The 21,172-nt window shown below is 42.4% G+C and overlaps 1 protein-coding gene and 1 gene segment (V, D, J or C); both read left to right on the forward strand.

Annotated features, from left to right (window-relative positions):
- The first annotated feature begins 86 nt into the window (after positions 1-86).
- On the forward strand, positions 87-14,179 carry LOC120065428 (EKC/KEOPS complex subunit TP53RK-like). Its single transcript, XM_039016433.1, has 2 exons — positions 87-345; positions 13,277-14,179. Exons 1-2 carry the CDS (start codon positions 120-122, stop codon positions 13,759-13,761), a joined length of 711 nt encoding a protein of 236 aa, XP_038872361.1. The 5' UTR covers positions 87-119; the 3' UTR covers positions 13,762-14,179.
- Positions 14,180-14,302: 123 nt separating this feature from the next.
- LOC120065427 lies at positions 14,303-20,235 on the forward strand. The segment is given in 6 exon segments: positions 14,303-14,542; positions 16,127-16,471; positions 16,966-17,076; positions 18,276-18,617; positions 18,902-19,219; positions 19,738-20,235. Coding segments are annotated over 6 exon segments (1,500 nt in total).
- Positions 20,236-21,172: the final 937 nt, after the last annotated feature.

Consider the following 21,172-nt stretch of genomic DNA (forward strand, 5'->3'; position numbering starts at 1 on the left):
TGAAAATGATCAATTATGATCCTCGTCAGTTTTACGCCGAAACAGAAGGTGGCAGCAGTTTTAAATATATGTAATTGTGCCAACTGTCAGGAAGAGGGAAGATACAGCGATTTGTAAACATGGCTGTTGACGGGACCAGCGTGGCCCTACCGCAGTTTCTTAAGAAAATAGAACTGATAAAACAGGGTGCAGAAGCTCGTGTATATCGAGGGTCATTTTTGGGCAAGCCAACCATTGTAAAAGAAAGGTTTCCGAAATTGTACAGACACCCGTTGTTGGATGAAAAACTCACACATCGCAGAACCGTGCAAGAGGTGCGCTCAATACTTCGCTGTCGAAAAGCTGGTGAGTAGTGTTAGCCCAAGATGTAGCTGAGGAAAGCTCAACTCCGTTCTCTTATATCAAGGCGGAGTTGAGTATTGAGAACTGGTCGCGCGAAATTCATACTTTTATTTTTTTTTAACGTATCAAAATCAACCACGGACTTTTTCCTAATTTGTGTTGCTCAACTGGAGACGTAGCGGCCTTGACCTACGCCTCATGTCCACCAGATGCATTGCGTTCCGTCGAAAGTCATTAATTGTCAATGGAGCAGTCCGCAACTCTAAGTTGTGGTGTACTGCAGTGCGTTATATTTTCAACCTGTGCGTTGCTTTACCTTGCTGTGGTACAAACGGAAGTATACAGACTCCACCTTGCTAGCTTTTAGCCAAGAAAGACCTAGACGATAGGATGTCGTATCAAATGGGAGCAAATTAATCATAGTGCGCAGAACAAGCAAGGAGGTGGGCAGAGCCATGCACGAGTTTGTGAGATCCTATTGGCGCATTCTAGCATTCAGTTGCATATTTCCGTTATGGAATGTCTGAAGTTCATGTGTGCAATAACGTAATTCGACCTTGCACTCCTAAACATCGTAATTTTTTGAAAACTTTCGCAAAGGGTAAAGTCTTGGAGAGTGTAGTTTTGGAAACATAAAACTATGGACATCAAATGTTTAATCATTTAGAAATGTTGCAGAATGTCAGCCAAAATCCATCTCGTTCCATCTTCTCTCACTGCCTGCAAATAAGCTTTCTCTCATCATCATATTTTGTAGTGAGTGGAAACGCCAAGTGAATGCTTCACATTTAGCCTATACAGTGCATTTGGAAAGTATTCAGACACCTTCCCTTTTTCCACATTTTGTTACTTTACAGCCTTATTCTAAAATGTATTAAAATATTTTTTCCCTCAAATCTACACACAATACCCCATAATGACAAAGTGAAAACAGGATTTCAGAAATGTTGCCACATTTAATTAAAAAAACAAAACCGATGCCTTATTTACCTAAGTATGCAGACCCTTTGTTATGAGACTTGAAATTGAGCTCAGGTGCATCCTGTTTCCATTGATCATACTTGAGATTTTTCTACAAGTTGATTGGAGTCCACCTGTGGTAAATTCAATTGATTGGATGTGATTTGGAAAGGCACACACCTGTCTATATAAGGTTCCACAGCTGACAATGCATGTCAGGGTCAAAAAACAAGCCATGAGATTGAAGGAATTGTCTGTATACAGGATTGTGTCGAGGCACAGATCTGGGGAAAGGTACCAAAAAATGGTCTGCAGCATTAAAAGTCCCCAAGAACACTGGCCTGTATCATTGTTAAATGGAAGAAGTTTGGTACCACCAAGACTCTTCCTAGAGCTGGCCGCCCAGTCAAATGGAGCAATCGTGAGAGAAGGGCCTTGGTCAAGGAGGTGACCAAGAACCTAATGATCACTCTGACTGAGCCCCAGAGTTCCTCTGTGGAGTTGGGAGGACCTTCCAGAAGGACAATTATATCTGCCACACTCCACCAATCAGGGCTTTGTGGTAGAGTGGCCAGATGGAAGCCACTCCTCAGTTAAAGGCACCTGACAGCCCACTTGGAGTTTTCCAAAAGGCACCTAAAGACTCTCAGACCATGATGAAACCAAGATTGACCTTTTTGGCCTGAATGCCAAGCCTCACGTCTGGAGGAAACCTGGCACCATCCTTACGGTGAAGCATGGTGGTGGCAACATCATGCTGTGAGGCTTTTTTTTCAGTGGCAGGGACTGGGAGTCTAGTCATAATCGAGGGAAAGATGAATGGCGCAAAGTACAGAGAGATCCTTGATGAAAATCTGCTCCAAAGCTCTCAGGACCTCAGACTGGGGAGAAGGTTCACCTTCCAACAAGACAACGACCCTAAGCACACAGCCAAGATAACGCAGGAGTGGCTTCGGAACAAGTCTCTGAATGTCATTGAGCGGCCCAGCCAGAGCCCGGACTTGAACCCGATCAAACATCTATGGAGAGCCCTGAAAATAGCTGTGCAGCAATGCTCCTCATCCAACCTGAGAGAGCTTGAGAGGTTCTGCAGAAAAGAATGGGAGAAACTTCCGAAATACAGGTGTGGCTAGCTTGTAGCGTCATACCCGAGAAAACTCGGCTGTAATCGCTGCCAAAGTTGCTTCAGCATAGTAAAGTGTCTGAATACTTATGTAAATGGGATATTTCAGTTTGATATTTGTAATTAGCAAAAAAAATAATACTAAACCTGATTTTGCTTTGTCATTATGTGTGTAGATTGAGGAGAAAAAAACAATTTAATCAATTTTAGAATGAGGCTGTAACGTATCAAAATGTGGAAAAAGTCAAGGGGTCTGAATACTTTCTGAATGCACTGTACATCAGGTGAAATATCTGGCTCATTTTACTATCTGTGTTTTAGCCAGTTGGAAAATGAAGAAAATGCGGGCTAGACATACAGCAAAACCAGTGGTGGCAAAAGTACACAATTGTCATACTTGAATTAAAGTAAAGATACCTTAATAGAAAATGACTAAAGTGAAAGTCACCCAGTAAATTACTATTTGAGTAAGTCTAAAAGTATTTGGTTTTAAATATACTTCAGTGTCAAAAGTAAATGTAAATGCTTCCTGACATCCAGGACCTATATACCAGGAGCTGTCAGAGGAAGGCCCAAAAAATTGTCAGACTCCAGTCACCCAAGTCAGACTGTTCTCTCTGCTACTGCATGGCAAGCAGTACCGAAGTGCCAAGTCTAGGTCCAAAAGGCTCCTTAACAGCTTCTATCCCCAAGCCATAAGACTGCTGAACAGCTAATCAAATGGCCACAGTGCAGCTACTCGCTGTTTATTATCTATGCATAGTCACTTTACCATTGCCTACATGTACAAATTACCTTGACTAACCTGTACCCCTGCACATTGACTCGGTACTGGTACCCCCTGTATAAAGCCTCCTTATTGTAACTTTTTTTTTTTAACAAAAAAAAAAGTCCTTATATTAAGCAAACCAGACAACTTATATTTGGGTCTACTCTCCGACATAAACTCAGCAAAAAAAGAAATGTCCTCTCACTGTCAACTGTGTTTATTTTCAGCAAACTTAACATGTGTAAATATTTGTATGAACATAAGATTCAACAACTGAGAGAGAAACTGATCAAGTTCCACAGACATGTGACTAATAGAAATGGAATAATGTGTCCCTGAACAAAGGGGGGGGGGGGGGTCAAAATCAAAAGTAACAGTCAGTATCTGGTGTGGCCACCAGCTGCATTAAGTACTGCAGTGCATTTCCTCATGGACTGCACCAGATTTGCCAGTTCTTGCTGTGTGATGTTACCACACTCTTCCACCAAGGCACCAGCAAGTTCCCGAACATTTCTGGGGAGAATGGCCCTAGCCCTCACCCTCCGATCCAACAGGTCCTAGACGTGCTGAATGGGATTGAGGTCCGGGCTCTTCGCTGGCCATGGCAGAACACTGACATTCCTGTCTTGCAGGAAATCACGCACAGAACGAGCAGTATGGCTGGTGGCGTTGTCATGCTGGAGAGTCATGTCAGGATGAGCCTGCAGGAAGGGTACCACATGAGGGAGGAAGATGTCTTCCCTGTAATGCACAGCGTTGAGTTTGCCTGCAATGACAACAAGCTCAGTCCGATGATGCTGTGACACACCACCCCAGACCATGACGGACGCTCCACCTCCAAATTGATCCCGCTCTAGAGTACAGGCCTCGGTGTAATGCTCATTCCTTCGACGATAAACGAGAATCCGACCATCACCCCTGGTGAGACAAAACCGCGACTCGTCAGTGAAGAGCACTTTTTGCCAGTCCTGTCTGGTCCAGCGACGGTGGGTTTGTGCCCATAGGCGACGTTGTTGCCAGGGATGTCTGGTGAGGACCTCCCTTACAACAGGCCTACAAGCCCGCAGTCCAGCTCTCTCAGCTTATTGAGGACAGTCTGAGCACTGATGGAGGGATTGTGCGTTCCTGGTGTAACTCGAACAGTTGTTGTTGCCATCCTGTACTTGTCCCGCAGGTGTGATGTTCGGATGTACTGATCCTGTGCAGGTGTTGTTACACGTGGTCTGCCACTGCGAGGACGATCAGCTGTCCGTCCTGTCTCTCTTTAGCGCAGTCATCGGCGTCTCACAGTACAGACATTGCAATTTATTGCCCTGGCCACATCAACAGTCCTCATGCCTCCTTGCAGCATGCCTAAGGCACGTTCACGCAGATGAGCAGGGACCCAGGAATCTTTCTTTTGGTGTTTTTCAGAGTCAGTAGAAAGGCCTCTAGTGTCCTACGTACTTTTGGGTGTCAGGAAAAATGTATGGAGTAAAAAGCACTTTTATTTACAAATGTAGTTAAATGTAGTTAAAAAGTAAAAGTTGTCAAATATATAAATAGTACAGATACCTCCCAAAAACAACGTAAGTAGTACGTTCATGCTAAGTTGAGCAATACAATTAGGAAAACGTTGGTTGTTATATTCAATAACATTTTATTAAAAGTATGAATTTCAGCACCCCGTGTAAGGGCCACAGTTGAACAGGACAAACAGGTACAGGTCAGCGTTTTCAGAATTGACATTTTTAAAAGTATTGACTGATGCTGTCTCAATGTTGATGCTAGCAAATAGCGCGACCATTTATCAATACCTAACTTTACCTAATTTCTGAACCCATTTAAAGCTGCAATATGTAACTTTTTGTGAGACCTGACCAAATTCACATATAATGTGTGTTATAGTTCTGTCATTCATTGAAAGCAAGTCTAAGAAGCAGTAGATCTGTTCTGTGTGCTATTTCAACGCTTCCCATTCTTAAGTTTAATTAGCTTCTTTTATGTTTGTTTTTGTTATGGAAAATATATTTCACAGTGGTTTAAATGGTACAATGATTCTCTACACTATACTTGCTTGTTTTGTCACAAACTGAAATGAGGCTATTAGAATTTTAGCAACCAAGAAACGGTGGAGTGACTTTTGCATAGAGCACATTTAAAACACAGAAGCCGAATGGGGAAACTGTGGATACATGTTCCTGCTCGCACATGATCATAATTCATATGCGCTCCACTAGAAATCCCTGCATTAGCATGTTTCTGTTAGCTGATACATCTTGACCAAATGCACCATATTACTGGTCTGCTAATGTGCCTGGACCTTTTAGGCTAAACTGCAGAGGAACGACGCATAACTGATCCAAATGCTTTGTACACTTGTTTACATAGGTTTTATTAAGAAGAATATCAATTTGAAACAAGCCATTACACTTTGTTATTATTATGGCAGTTCGTTACTATTCAGGTGATTTGCCTACTTAAATCAACAAATTAAGAAATTCCATGTTAGAGAGGATCTGTCAAATTTTTGTATTGACAACATTAACGGAGTCAAAATAAAGATATCTTCCTTGTATGTTGGCCTTTCTGCACATACATACATACATACATACATACATACAGTTACATACAGTTAAAGTTGGAAGTTTACATACACTTAGGTTGGAGTCCTTAACTTGTTTTTCAACCACTTAACAAATTTCTTGTTAACAAAATATAGTTTTGGCAAGTCGGTTAGGACATCAACTTTGTGCATGACACAAGTAATTCTTCCAACAATTGTTTACAGACAGATTATTTCACTTATAATTCACTGTATCACAATTCCAGTGGGTCAGAAGTTTGCATACACGAAGTTGACTATGCGTATAAACAGCTTGGAAAATTCCAGAAAATTATGTCATGGCTTTAGAAGCTTCTGATAGGCTAATTGACATAATTTGAGTGAATTGGAGGTGTACCTGTGGATGTATTTCAAGGCCTACCTTCCAACTCAGTGCCTCTGCTTGACATCATGGGAAAATCAAAAGAAATCAGCCTAGACCTCAAAAGGAAAATTGTAGACCTCCACAAGTCTGGTTCATCCTTTGGAGCAATTTCCAAATGCCTGAAGGTACCACGTTCATCTGTACAACCAATAGTACACAAGTATAAACGCCATGGGACCACGCAGCCGTCATACCGCTCAGGAAGGAGACGCATTCTGTCTCTTAGAGATAAACGTACTTTGGTGCGAAAGTGCAAATCAATTCCAGAACAACAGCAAAGGACCTTGTGAAGATGCTGGAGGAAGCAGATACAAAAGTATCTATATTCACAGTAAAACGAGTCCTATATCGACATAACCTGAAAGGCCGCTCAGCAAGGATGAAGCCACTGCTCCAAAACCGCCATTAAAAAAAGCCAGACTACGGTTTGCAACTGCACATGGGGACAAAGATTGTACTTTTTGGAGAAATGTCCTCTGGTCTGATGAAACAAAAATAGAACTGTTTGGCCATAATGACCATTGTTATGTTTGGAGGAGAAAGGGGGAGGTTTGCAAGCCAAAGAACACCATCCCAACTGTGAAGCACGGGGGTGGCAGCATCATGTTGTGGGGGTGCTTTGATGCAGGAGGGACTGGTGCACTTCACAAAATACATGGCATCACGAGGAAGGAAAATTATGTGGATATATTGAGGTATTAACTCAAGACATCAGTCAGGAAGTTAAAGCTTGGTCGCAAATGGGTCTTCCAAATGGACAATGACCCCAAGCATACTTCCAAAGTTGTGACAAAATGGCTTAAGGACAACAAAGTCAAGGTATTGGAGTGGCCATCACAAAGCCCTGACCTCAATCCTATAGAAAATTTGTGGGCAGAACTGAAAAAGCGTGTGTGAGCAAGGAGGCCTACAAACCTGACTCAGTTACACCAGCTCTGTCAGGAGGAATGGGCCAAAATTTACCCAACCTATTGTGGGAAGCTTGTGAAAGGCTACCCAAAACGTTTGACCCAAGTTAAACAATTTAAAGGCAATGCTACCAAATACTAATTGAGTGTATGTGAACTTCTGACCCACTGGGAATGTGATGAAAGAAATAAAAGCTGAAAAATTATTCTCTCTACTATTATTCGGACATTTCACATTCTTAAAATAAAGTGGTGATCCTAAGACTGAATTTTTACTAGGATTAAATATCAGGAGTTGTGGAAAACTGAGTTTAAATGTATTTGGCTAAGGTGTATGTAAACCTCCGACTTCAACTAATATATATATATATATATATAATATATTTTCTTTAAATAGAGAACCTATTTCGTGCACAAAACCGTTCAAACGAAATCCAATCAGTTGTCTCCCACTTTTCCGGAAATATTGGCATCATGTCAAAAACACTGCAGCGGTCATTCGACCGTTCTTCAAAGAGAAGACGGGGTAATGAGATAAATAATGTAGCCTAAGCTACTGAAAATAGGCATTTTACAAGATTAAATCATGACAGGAGTGTTTGATTGTTATTAAAGAAATGGCGTCCAGACAGGCTACTTTAGACAACTTTCTGAATGTCCATATAGGCGTATAGAGTAGAGGTTGACTGATTTTTCAACGCCGATACCGATTAATCTGCCTATTTTATTTATTTATTTCATTTTATTTGTAATAATGAGAATTACAACAATACTGAATGAACACTTATTTTAACTTAATGTAATACATCAATAAAATCAATTTAGCCTCAAATAAATAATGAAACATGTTCAATTTGGTTTAATTAATGCAAAAACAAAGTGTTGGAGAAGAAAGTAAAAGTGCAATATGTGCCATGTAAGAAAGCTAACGTTTAAGTTAAGTTCCTTGCTCAGAACATGAGAACATATGAAAGCTGGTGGTTCCTTTTAACATGCGTCTTCAATATTCCCAGGTAAGCAGTTTTAGTTTGTAGTTATTATAGGAATAATAGGACTATTTCTCTCTATACCATTTGTATTTGACACTTTAGTATTGCCAGTGTAACAGTATAGCTTCCATCCCTCTCCTCGCTCCTACCTGGGCTCGAACCAGGAACACAACGACAACAGCCACCCTCGAAGCAGCGTTACCCATGCAGAGCAAGGGGAATAACTACTCCAAGTCTCAGAGCGATTGACGTTTGAAACGCTATTAGCGCGCTCCCCACTAATTAGCTAACCATTTCACATCGGTTACACGGGAGTTGATAGGCTTGAAGCACAGCGAAGAGCTTCTGGCAAAACGCAGGGAAGTGCTGTTTGAATGAATGCTTACGAGCCTGCTGCTGCCTACCACCGCTCAGTCAGACTGCTCTATCAAATCATAGACTTAGTTATAACATAATAACACACAAATACGAGCCTTAGGTCATTAATATGGTCTAATCCGGAAACTATCATCTCGAAAACAAGACGTTTATTCTTTCAGTGAAATATGGAACCGTTCCGTATTTTTTCTAACGGGTGGCATCCATAAGTCTAAATATTCCTGTTACATTGCACAACCTTCAATGTTATGTCATAATTACGTAAAATTCTGGCAAATTAGGCGGCCCAAACTGTTGCATATACACTGACTCTGCGTGCAATGAACGCAAGAGAAGTGACACAATTTCACCTGGTTAATATTGCCTGCTATCCTGGATTTCTTTTAGCTAAATATGCAGGTTTAAAAAATATATACTTCTGTGTATTGATTTTAAGAAAGGCATTGATGTTTATGGTTAGGTACACATTGGAGCAACGATACGCACCGCATCGATTATATGCAACGCAGGACACGCTAGATAAACTAGTAATATCATCAACCATGTGTAGTTAACTAGTGATTATGATCGATTGATTGATTGTTTTTTATAAGATAATTTTAATGCTAGCTAGCAACTTACCTTGGCTTCTACTGCATTCGCGTAACAGGCAGGCTCCTCGTGGAGTGCAATGTAATCAGGTGGTTAGTGTTGGACTAGTTAACTAAGGTTGCAAGATTGAATCCCCCGAGCTGACAAGGTAAAAATCTGTTGGTCTGGCCCTGAACGAGGCAGTTAACCCACCGTTCCTAGGCTGTCATTGAAAATAAGAATGTGTTCTTAACTGACTTGCCTAGTTAAATAAAGATTAAATAAAGGTGTAAAAAACAAACAAAAAAAACGCCCAAATCGGTGTCCAAAAATACCGATTTCCGATTGTTATGAAAACTTGAAATCGGCCCTAATTAATCGGCCATTCCAATTAATCGGTCGACCTCTAGAATAGAGAGAATAATCTTACTCAAACCCCAGTCAAAGCACCAGTCAATCAACCACCAGCGTAGTCAAGACACACGAGAAAATATTTATCCTTTCCTTAAAAAGTATTGTAAAAAACCTATAGGCCTAATTTAGCCTTTCCGAAAGTAGGCTATACGATAATGAATTGACAAGAAAAGTATGAAGGTGACCGCTCTGCTATAGTATGAACATGAAATTGACAATCATTAAAATAGAAACCAATATACTCAACATGTCATAGCCTAATTATTAGCGAAGCTGATTATCGAGGGGGAGAGTGTTGGAAAGATTGTGAGGAACTACTATAATTTGAATGGATGAAAAGAACGCACATCGTTGACTTTCTGTTTGAGGTGAAGAGAGAATGACTGAGAAACAGACCTGGGCACTTCCCTACATGTTGATATTTGCGAGGAGCAGGCCAGGTGGACCTACTTCTATGGTACTCAGTCTCCTGCGCTCCGTCTACATTAACAGGACAGAGAAACCAGACACGTTCTCATTGCTGACGTTGAGCGTGTAAATTATGGTCTGAAATAAACCAACACGTGTTTCTCATAAGTGTAGCAGGTTCCTCACTCTGCAAATAACGTTTCCACTCCGAAAATGAAAACTAAATTACTGTAATTAATACATGCATTAACAGAAAATAATGTAGGCTAACCAAATGACAGGGATTAATGGTAAATTGTCTGTTTTACAAACGGTAGGTAACTACATGGGTATTCATAAAAGTGCATTGCGTGCCGATACTGTATGGCCTACGCTACTATTCTACTTTGCGGGTTATGATGTGTGACAGAAAAATTACATATTTACCTGATTTGTTGGATATTTAACAATTATTTACTTAACAAACTGAGATATTTCTGTCCTACTAATGCTGTGTTTTATGGTCTCAACTGTAGCACCCTGCAGCAAATCTGGGTGTATGGTTTTACAAGATAGCTTGAGTGTGCAGCTGACGGCTTCATTATTGCAATAATAATCGATATTAAATAAAGATGATTGTTTTAAGAAATGTCTCCCTCAGTATGAATTTCCACGACAGGTGGCATCATTTTTTTTGTCTCGCCTAAAATGGCATATTGTCCAGGTGTGTGTGTGGGGGGCCCAGGACCGAGCATGATCATCGTTGATTAGTCTATATAAATTAAGAAAAGATTCCATATCAAATTATACCATGCCATGTTCAGCAAGCAAGAGCAAGCCTGCATCTCTCCTCCAATAGGCTATTAGTAGTCTAAAGAAAATAAGTCGAAATAAGTGTCCAACAAGCGTTTGTATAGTCTGGTTTTTCCTGGGACTGTACATGATTTAAGAGGAATAGCCGAGGCAGCGGAGAGGCATAATTGTGCAACAGAACAATGAAGACTGATAGGCTCGAGATGTATAGCCTAAATTAGAAGCGTATGCATATTAGCCCATAATTCATCAACTCAATGTTAGGCTTAATACTGTAGTGAATAGGCCTATATCTAGTCTTAATGTAACCGATGTGAAATGGCTAGCTAGTTAGTGGTGATGCACGCTAATAGCGTTTCAATCGGTGACGTCACTCGCTCTGAGACCTTGAAGTAGTTGTTCCCCTTGCTCTGCAAGGGCTGCGACTTTTGGGTGCTTCGTGGGTGTCAGTTGTTGATGTGTGCAGAGGGTCCCTGGTTCGAGCCCAGGTAGGGGCGAGGAGAGGGACGGAAGCAATACTGCTACATTAACATCAATAGACTACATCCTGACAAAACACACCATATGAGTGGCCTGCTAATGTACTTATTTCTTTTCAAAACAGGATGTTTGAGTGGTTATTGAAATTAGACTACATCACTGCAGTTTATAGCCTATAGAAAATTGTGCACTCACTCGATAACAATAATATAATCCTCATTTCACTTTGTATATAGCCCAGGTAGAATAATGTTCTTGTCTACAATGGTCCTAATCAAAAGTGGAGATTTGCGTGCCCGGGGACCAGAGTGTGGCCTGGAGGAATGCACAGATCTGCCGTTTCATAATCTGTTAACTTTATTTTCAGGCACTTTCACAGATAAATATTTAGCCTATAGCACTAATATTTAGCTAATGAATGGCCTAACATTTAACTTCTTACGTCAGTTACACATGACTATTCTCTCTTCCAGCTGTTTCTGTGAGCAATAGTCTATAGGCCTATGCACGCCTCTCCGCAGTAGGCAATTCCTCTTCTCATGAAATCCCAGCAAAAGCTATAGGACATTTATTTTTTATACTAGGCCTAATAGCCTATTCGGGGAAAGAAGCAGGCTTGTTCTTGCTAATTGCTGAATGTAAAACAGGCCTACAGCATAGGCCAAATTAACTGTTGTATGCAGTCTGCACTGTCATGAATAATTCAACTGAAAATCAGAGGGAGCAATCTTTGGACGTTGATGTAGATGTAGTGAGTGACTACAGGTGTTCTATGCAATAATTTTTAATCTTGAAATAAATGTTAGTTACAGAGCTGCTTCTCACTGCACAGGTGTCCAGAACTGGACAGCTGTCAATTCTTTTCAATACAGGATGTTGATGATTGCTAGGCCTATACTGTTCTAGCGCAGATTATACATTATATATACAAAAGTATGTGGACACCCCTTTTTAAATTAGTGGATTCGGCTAATTCAGCCACACCCGTTGCTGACAAGTCTATAAAATTGAGCACACAGCCATGCAATCTCCATAGACAAACATTGGCAGTAGAATAGCCTTACTGAAGAACTCAGTGACTTTCAACGTGGCACCGTCATAGGATGCCACCTTTCCAACAAGTCAGTTCGTCAAATTTCTGCCCTGCTAGAGCTGCCCAGATCAACTGTAAGTGCTATTATTGTGAAGTGGAAACGTTTAGGAGCGACAACTGCTCAGCCACGAAGTGGTAGGCCACACAAGCTCACAGAACGGGACTGCCGAGTGCTGAAGCGTGTAGAGCGTAAAAATCATCTGTTCCAACCTGCCTCTGAAAAGTTCAGCGCAAGAACTGTGCATCGGGAGCTTAATGAAATGGGTTTCCATGGCCGAACAGCCGCACACACGCCTAAGATCACCATGTGCAATGCCAAGCATTGGATGGAGTGGTGTAAAGCTCACCGCCATTTGACTCTGGAGCAGTGTAAACGCGTTCTCTGGAGTGATGACTCGTGCTTCACCATCTGGAAGTCCGACGGACGAATCAGGATTTGGTGGATGCCAGGAGAACGCTACCTGCTTGAATGCATATTGCCAACTGTAAAGTTTGGTGGAGAAGGAATAATGGTCTGGGGCTGTTTTTCATGGGATGGGCTCGGCCCCTAAGTTCCAGTGAAGGGGAATCTTAACTCTACAGCATACAATGACATTCTAGACGATTCTGTGCTTACAACTTTGTGGCAACAGTTTGGGAAGGCCCTTTCCTGTTTTAGCATGACTATGGCCATATGCACAATGCGAGGTCCATACAGAAATGCTTTGTTGGTATTCGGTGTGGAAGAACGTGACTGGCCTGCACAGAGTCCTGACCTCAACCCCATCAAACATCTTTGGGATGACTTGGAACACCGACTGTGAGCCAGGCCTAATCACCCAACATCAATGCCTGACCTCACTAATGCGCTTGTGGCTGAATGGAAGTCCCCGCAGCAATGTTCCAACATCTAGTAGAAAGCCTTCCCAGAAGGAGGAAGGAGATGTTCGAGCACGTGTCCACATACCTTTGGCCATGTAGTGTACATATCAGATAAGATACAAGCCTGTATATCCCTGATCTGTATTAGTGTCTAATTATACCCCCCCTTCTCTCTCATCCCCACCAATATATATCTCTCTCTCTCTCTCTCTCTCTTCAGGAATATCTGCACCAGTCGTCTACTTTGTAGACTACACCTCCCACTGCATCTTCCTTGAAGACATCGTCGGCTCCATCACCGTACGAGACCACATCGCCTCCACACAGCTCTCCTCTGCCCAGAAAAGCCCAGAGGAACGCCTGGACCAGCTCGCTAAGAAGATGGGTCAGATTCTGGCCAAAATGCACGATGAGGACGTTGTCCATGGAGACTTGACCACTTCCAACATGCTGTTGAAGGCGGGCGGAGAGACGGAGCTGGTCCTCATTGACTTTGGCCTGAGCTACATATCGGCGTTGCCTGAGGACAAGGGAGTGGACATGTACGTGCTGGAGAAAGCTTTCCTCAGCACCCACCCCAACACTGAGGCTCTGTTCGAGAAGCTACTGAAGGCCTACGCAGCCTCGTCCAAGAAGTCCCACGCTGTCATCAAAAAGCTTGACGAAGTTCGGTTGAGAGGGAGAAAGAGGTCGATGGTCGGTTGAGAGGGAGAAAGAGGTCGATGGTCGGTTGAGAGGGAGAAAGAGGTCGGTTGAGAGGGAGAAAGAGGTCGATGGTCGGTTGAGAGGGAGAAAGAGGTCGATGGTCGGTTGAGGGGGAGAAAGAGGTCGTGGGTCGGTTGATGGGGAGAAAGAGGTGGTCGTGGGTCGGTTGAGAGGGAGAAAGAGGTCGTGGGTCGGTTGAGAGAAAGAGGTCCGCGGTCGGTTGAGGATAGAAAGGTCGATGGTAGGTTAAAGGGAACCTACGAGATAATCTGCAAATGCATTTATAATGACATGCCCTGTTTGGCACTGATTTGTTAAGTTCTATTTGTATGGAAGCATATAGGCATAGAGACTGTCAGTGCCACAATGTTATGTTACTAGAAATATTTGTTTTTGAAATAAAAGACTGCTCGCTTTATTGGTTTGTGTTCTTTCAGTTTAGTATGCTGAGAATCTAGAATGTGGTTCCTCAGTCAGCCCCACACGGTATGCAGGCAATGATTTCTCAATACTATTTCTATTGCGCCTTTCTGACGCCCACAATCACAATATTCACTGTTACGTAACAAAGTCCATATTTGGTAACTTATGAACTTTCCTGTGACTCAATTGGAGCATGGGAACGCACTTGACTGAGATCTGTGTCAAAGTTTACTTTCAGAATTGATCTCCAGTCTCAATGCACCTGTCACAGTAAAAAACCCAACGTGATTACCAATGAATAGTAGCTGGGATATTAAAAATGTCACTACGATTCTGCTCATTATTTTGCATTGTAAAGGTAAGAGGAAAAACTGGCCAGTGTTTTGATTGTCTTTGTATTCTAACTACAGGTTTCTTAGGAGTAGTGGGACAAAGGTCAAAGTCAGTCCTAGTAGCGAGCAACAGTATTTGACTTGGCTACGAAACAAGTTCTTAAACATTTTTTCACGTCTAATCTTTATCGTTGCATTACTACATTTATGGGAAGATATCTCACAGTAGCTGTTTATGCTATGCATGTTTTTTATGTAACAGCAGAGAATAGGCTGTTTCCTATCCGGATGTGATTAGGTGTCCCATAGGGCGGTGCACAATTGGCCCAGCGTCGTCCGGGGTAGGCCGTCATTGTAAATAAGAATTTGTTCTTAACTGACTTGCCTAGTTAAATAAATACATAAAATAAAACGTGTCAGTTTTGATTATGGGGCAGCGGTCGAACCCCCGAGCTGCCTGTGGGGAAATCTGCAAAGAGTGATCTGGTTGTTGGCTCTTATATCCCTGTAAACTACCTACCCCTTGAGCAAGGCACTTTACCCCTAAGTGCTCCCAGGGACGCTTCTCCCAATGTGTCAGGTTGGGTACGGTGACAGCAAAAAAAATGTAAGCATATCTGTGCAAATTGACCAAAAAAGTATCGTATCCTATGTATTGATTGTGAGTCAGCGTGATATCATAAAATACCTACCAGCTACATGCTGCAGTCTCATGTGAACATTTTTAATATTCAAATACTGCAGCAAGGCACTCAACCCCAAACTCTCATGACTGAGATAAAAAGATATTACCTAAACTGGTTTGTGTTTTGGACTGTAGGTGCAAAGGCCCAGTCTACAAAGAAGATAGCCATCTTAGCTGGCATGGACGTTACCTTAAACTGCTCTTTCAAGAAGCCTGAACATGTACCGCTGAAGAAAATCACGGTTGAGTGGGGGATGATGGTGGGTGAAGAGACCATAAAGCACCTAGTGTATACGTTCCAGAATGAGAGCGCCAAGGTGCATCGTGAAGGGTCTCGAGTCGACCAAACGGGGTTGCTTCAGGGCAATGCATCCCTTCTTTTGTTCAACATGACCGTGGCTGATGAGGGACTCTACCGCTGCAGAGTGATCATCACTCCTAACACATACAAAGTTTCCTCACAGCTGGAAGTATCAGGTGCTGTCTGACCAGCTGTTTGCCCTTTCTTTTGTACATTTTATCACCAGAACATTTTAGCCCAGCAGAAAATGAAGCAATGATAGGCAGTGGAGGCTGTTGAAAAGAGAACGGCTCATAGTAATAACTGGAATGGAATGTGTTTGGTACTGTTCCAGTCATTACAATGAGCCGGTCCTCCAATTTTAAAGTGACACCATCCTCCACTGATGCTGCAATAGTATTGGTATTGCTGTGAGCGTAAGTAGAATTGTTGAGAATAGGCCTCCAGTAGTATCCTAATGGACGTATCTTCTTGTTTACAAAATGACATGGCTTTACCTTACACACACAGGCCTAGTTCACAACTTCACACTCAGGTTGTGTGTACAATGTATTTAATTGTGTGTGAACTAGGCCACAGTGAGGGAAATAAATTCACTCTCTTTACTCCATCTTTTCCCTACAGCCAGACCCTCAGTGTCCCTCCCAGAGACCGCCACGGTGATGGAGGAGGAGGAAAGGACATTGATGTGTGACATCACGGGATTCTACCCAGAGAATCTGGCCGTGACCTGGCTGATCCAAAATGGCTCCCGGGTGGCCCGTGGGAGCATGGGTCGCGGGGCCATCTCGCGTGATGTGTGCACTGGAATGGCTGTGCCCAATCCAGACGGCACCTACAGTGTGAGCAGTCACATCACTGTCCAGGCTTCAGCCGTAGGGAGCGGAGGAGCCATGTACATCTGTCACATCGAACATAGGTCCTACCCTGATGGAAAATACAGCAAAAGCATCTTGTTGACCGTGCAAGGTGGGAAGCCAACACACCACTCTATCAGCTTTATATTGGGATTCATAACAAATTATACTGTATTTTTCCCATGGGGAAATGTAGCTTGCGGCTCTGAGCATAAATTCAAATATATCATTAAGCATACAAAAGACATAAAGACAAATACAGATAATAAATACAATGAGAATTTAAAAAAAAAACGCAATTGGGTGTTTTTATAAGGATTCAACTGAACACTACTATACACATAGTGTATTTCATTGGACTGAAAGTCAATTTCAGTGTATTTCTAGTGTATTTGATCAACATGTACTTCTAACTCTCCATCAGATCCAGGGTTTAAAACACTTATGGTAGTTACTAGTCTTGTTAGTGTTCTTCTGGTCTTCTCCGCAGTTGGGTGGTTTAATAAGGATTCAACTGAACACTACTATACACAAAGTCAATTTCAGTGAATTTCTAGTGTATTTTATCAGCTAATCAACATGTACTTCTAACTCCTCTCTCATCAGATCCAGGGTTTAATGCTGTAACACTGATGGTAGTTACTAGTCTTGTTAGTGTTCTTCTGGTCTTCTCTGTCATCGGTGGTGCAATGGTCTTCTACAGGTATTTTTACACAGGTACGTTTGCATCCAAGAAGTGATTATTAGATTCAGGTGTGTTCTGTTGTGCTGGAACAAAAGCCTGCACACCTTGTAGAATGGTGACTACTGACAGCATGGTGAATACTGATGTAGCATGGTGAATACCGACGTAGCATGGTGACTACCGACGTAGCATGGTGACTACTGACAGCATGGTGATTACCGACGTAGCACGGTGACTACTGACAGCATGGTGATTACCGACGTAGCATGGTGTCTACCGACGTAGCATGGTGACTACCGACGTAGCATGGTTCCTACTGACAGCATGGTTCCTACTGACAGCATGGTTCCTACCGACGTAGCATGGTGAATACCGACGTAGCATGGTGAATACCGATGTAGCATGGTGAAAACTGACGTAGTATGGTGACTACCGACGTAGCATGGTGACTACCGACGTAGCATGGTGACTACCGACGTAGCATGGTGACTTCTGATGTAGCATGGTGACTTCTGACAGTATGGTGACTACAAACATAGCATGGTGACTACCGACGTAGCATGGTGACTACCGACGTAGCATGGTGACTACCGACGTAGCATGGTTCCTACTGACAGCATGGTTCCTACCGACGTAGCATGGTGAATACTGACGTAGCATGGTGAATACCGATGTAGCATGGTGAAAACTGACGTAGTATGGTGACTACTGATGTAGCATGGTGAATACTGATGTAGCATGGTGAATACCGATGTAGCATGGTTCCTACTGACAGCATGGTGACTACCGACATAGCATGGTGAATACCGACATAGCATGGTGAATACCGATGTAGCATGGTGAAAACTGACGTAGTATGGTGAATACCGATGTAGCATGGTGAATACCGATGTAGCATGGTGAATACTGACGTAGCATGGTGAATACCGATGTAGCATGGTGAAAACTGACGTAGTATGGTGACTACTGATGTAGCATGGTGAATACTGATGTAGCATGGTGACTACTGACAGCATGGTGAATACTGATGTAGTATGGTGACTACCGACGTAGCATGGTGACTACCGACGCAGCATGGTGACTACCGACGTAGCACGGTGACTACCGACGTAGCACGGTGACTACCGACGTAGCACGGTGACTACCGAAGTAGCACGGTGACTACCGATGTAGCATGGTGACTACTGATGTAGCATGATCATTGTCATAATATTTGTGTATTTATCCTCAGTTCCTCCCAGCATCTCTGACATCATCAAACCCACCATCGTTTATGCCATGAAGCCGACCAACTTAAAATGCACCATTAAAAGAGTACGACTGAGAGAGCTCAAAGTGAAATGGTACAAGATAACAGCCAATAGGGACTGTAACGCAGCTTCCAATAGCCAATCAAAGGCACTGTTGAGCCGCAATGACCTGAGTGACCAGGCTAACATCCACTCTGAGAGCATGCATCACGTGTCCACCCTGTCCGTCTGTCTGTCAGTCAGTGAGGACCAGGCTAAGTACCTGTGTGTTGTGCTGTACAGAGGCAGGAAGATCACCAGGGAGACCACTGTGAGTGTAAAAGGTAATGTAATAATGTCATGGAATAACTATAATAATTGAATAACGTAATGTAACCAGTACGTCATGCTGAACTGTTCTGTGTTTAAAGTCAGGTAGTAGTACAAGCTTGAAGTGGGTTTTGAGAGCAATACAAATGAGTGGACATATTAATATTATATATCATATTTTATATACAATGTCATTCATAAAACACAACCAAAAAAGTCCATCCAACTGAATCTGTACCAATATCTAGAAATGTGCCACTTTTGACTTAACACACTGTTCCCTTTTCATTTTCCCCAGTGACTCCATCGTTCTTTCACATCTCCAGCATGCCCCAGATCCCAGAGGTGAAGAGGTTGCTGGTGCTATGCTGTCGGGTCGAGAAGTTTTACCCGGACGACCTCCATCTCGAGTGGTCGAGAAATGATGGGGAGCAGGTGAGGACAGCCACTAACTATGGACCGTTCTCTGACCACGAGCGGATGCACAGCATGTGGAGTAAGATCGAACTGACAATAGCTCCGGAAGACGAGAGTGCGGTCTACACATGCCGCTTGTATCACTCCAGTTTCCCCGGGCCAGGATACAAAGACGTTCTCTATCATATCAACACACAAGGTAACTAACCAAAGACATGCTGTTCTTTTTAGCACAGGGGTCACAAACTCGTTTTGACTGGGGGGGGGGGGGGGGGGGGCACCAGTTTGAGAACTCTATTTTAGTTACGTTTCTACATTTATCTCACAAATGTATTCAGACAATCAAAGCTAGGCTATATGGTGGTAATTGTCATAATGTGTAGACGAAATGCAAGTTTACATCCTGGAAATGGAATTCTATTTGTTGGTTGTCCTAATTTTGCTCAGAAGGCATCAACAGACAGAATATAACTGATGGAGCTGTTATTCAAGATAGTCTTCCTCTGATAAGTTGATAGTGTCTTCTGAGAACTTTTTGCGCAAACGTGGTGTGTCATCAGTTGTGTTCATTTGGGCTTATCATAGCAAAACTATTTTTGCAACTGAAAATGATCATTTATTTTCTGATAAGTCCAAGTACTCCCTCCCTGTTTCAGGCAATTTTATTCCATTTGATGCCTACTGTAATGAATAGGACCCATGTGTCTTCTTCACCAGGTACTCCTCCAAGCGTGATGTTCATCAAGTGTGAGCCACTACTCCCTCTGCTGGATGAAGAGTGCACGCTCAACCTCTGCATCAAAGACTTCTGTCCTGAACAAGTGTCTGTCACATGGTTTAAGGACGGACAGACGGTCCCCAACAGCCAGTTCTTCAACTCCCCACCCAGCCTCAACGTCAACGGCCTCTACTCTATGTGGAGCTTCCTCAAACTGAGCCCAACCACAGAGGACTACGGCTCAGAGTTCAGGTGCCGGGTGGTCCACAGTGCCCAGAAGGAACCGGAGGAGAGGGTGTTCACACGTCAGATCTCATAGTCACCTAGTCAAGGGACGTCAGACCTTTGTTCAAATACTTTGTTTGCACTTTTGGGACTTTTGTATTGGCTCCATTACAACAAATAACGAACGGCTCAAATAGTTGAAATTATTTCAAGTAGTATTTGAACCCAGGTCTGGGATGTATATAAGGATATTACCGTTAAAGTATATAGTATACCTAAGGTTATTTTTGTAAATTAATTTGATGCATTTATACTTGTTTTGTTAATTCCGTTCACTTTATCTTCTGATAGACTGTAAATATTGAATTGAAAAAGGTGCTTCCCCTGAACTGTCGTAGCATACTAGATATGCTCATGAAACGTGGGGCCTAAACTAGGAAAAGTGTCAGTACTACACCTTTTATATTGAGGTAAGTTAATCTAACAAACACAGGTTCGTAAACCTTCATACGGTATGAAAATGGCAGATTGGTCACTATGAACACTTCAATTGGGGCGGCAGGTAGCTTAGTGGTTAGAGCGTTGGGTCAGTAACCGAAAGGGTGTTAATCGAGTCACCGAGCTGACAAGGTAAAAATCTGTCGTTCTGCCCCTGAACAAGGCAGTTAAACCCACTGTTCCTAGGCCATCATTGTAAATAAGAATTTGTTCTTAACTGACTTGCCTAGTTAAATAAAGGTTAAATATATATATTTTTAATAATATATTTTTTAATAGCAACATACATTAAGTCAGAGCTCTGGTTCTTCGTGTATTTATTTATTAGGGACAGACAAATTAAATATTTACACATTGAAATCATCAATCAGTACCTAGATGGGTTTTAAAATGGTAAAAAAGAAAACAAGAACTAATCAAAGCAGCAGCTACTCTTCCTGGTTTCCAGCAAAATTAAGGTAGTTTATACAATTTTTAAAACATTACAATACATTCATAGATTTCACAGCACACTGTGTGCCCTCAGGCCCCTACTCCACCACTACCACATATCTACAATACTAAATCAATGTGTATGCATGTGTCTGTGCAAATGTTTGTGTTGCTTCACAGACCCAGTTCCATAAGGTGTTTTTTAATCTGTTTTTAAAATCTAATTTTACTGCTTTACATGAAGTGGAATAGAGATCTATGTAGTACTGTGTGCCTCCC

Source organism: Salvelinus namaycush, chromosome 20, assembly GCF_016432855.1.
Source record: "Salvelinus namaycush isolate Seneca chromosome 20, SaNama_1.0, whole genome shotgun sequence".
NCBI lineage: Eukaryota > Metazoa > Chordata > Actinopteri > Salmoniformes > Salmonidae > Salvelinus > Salvelinus namaycush.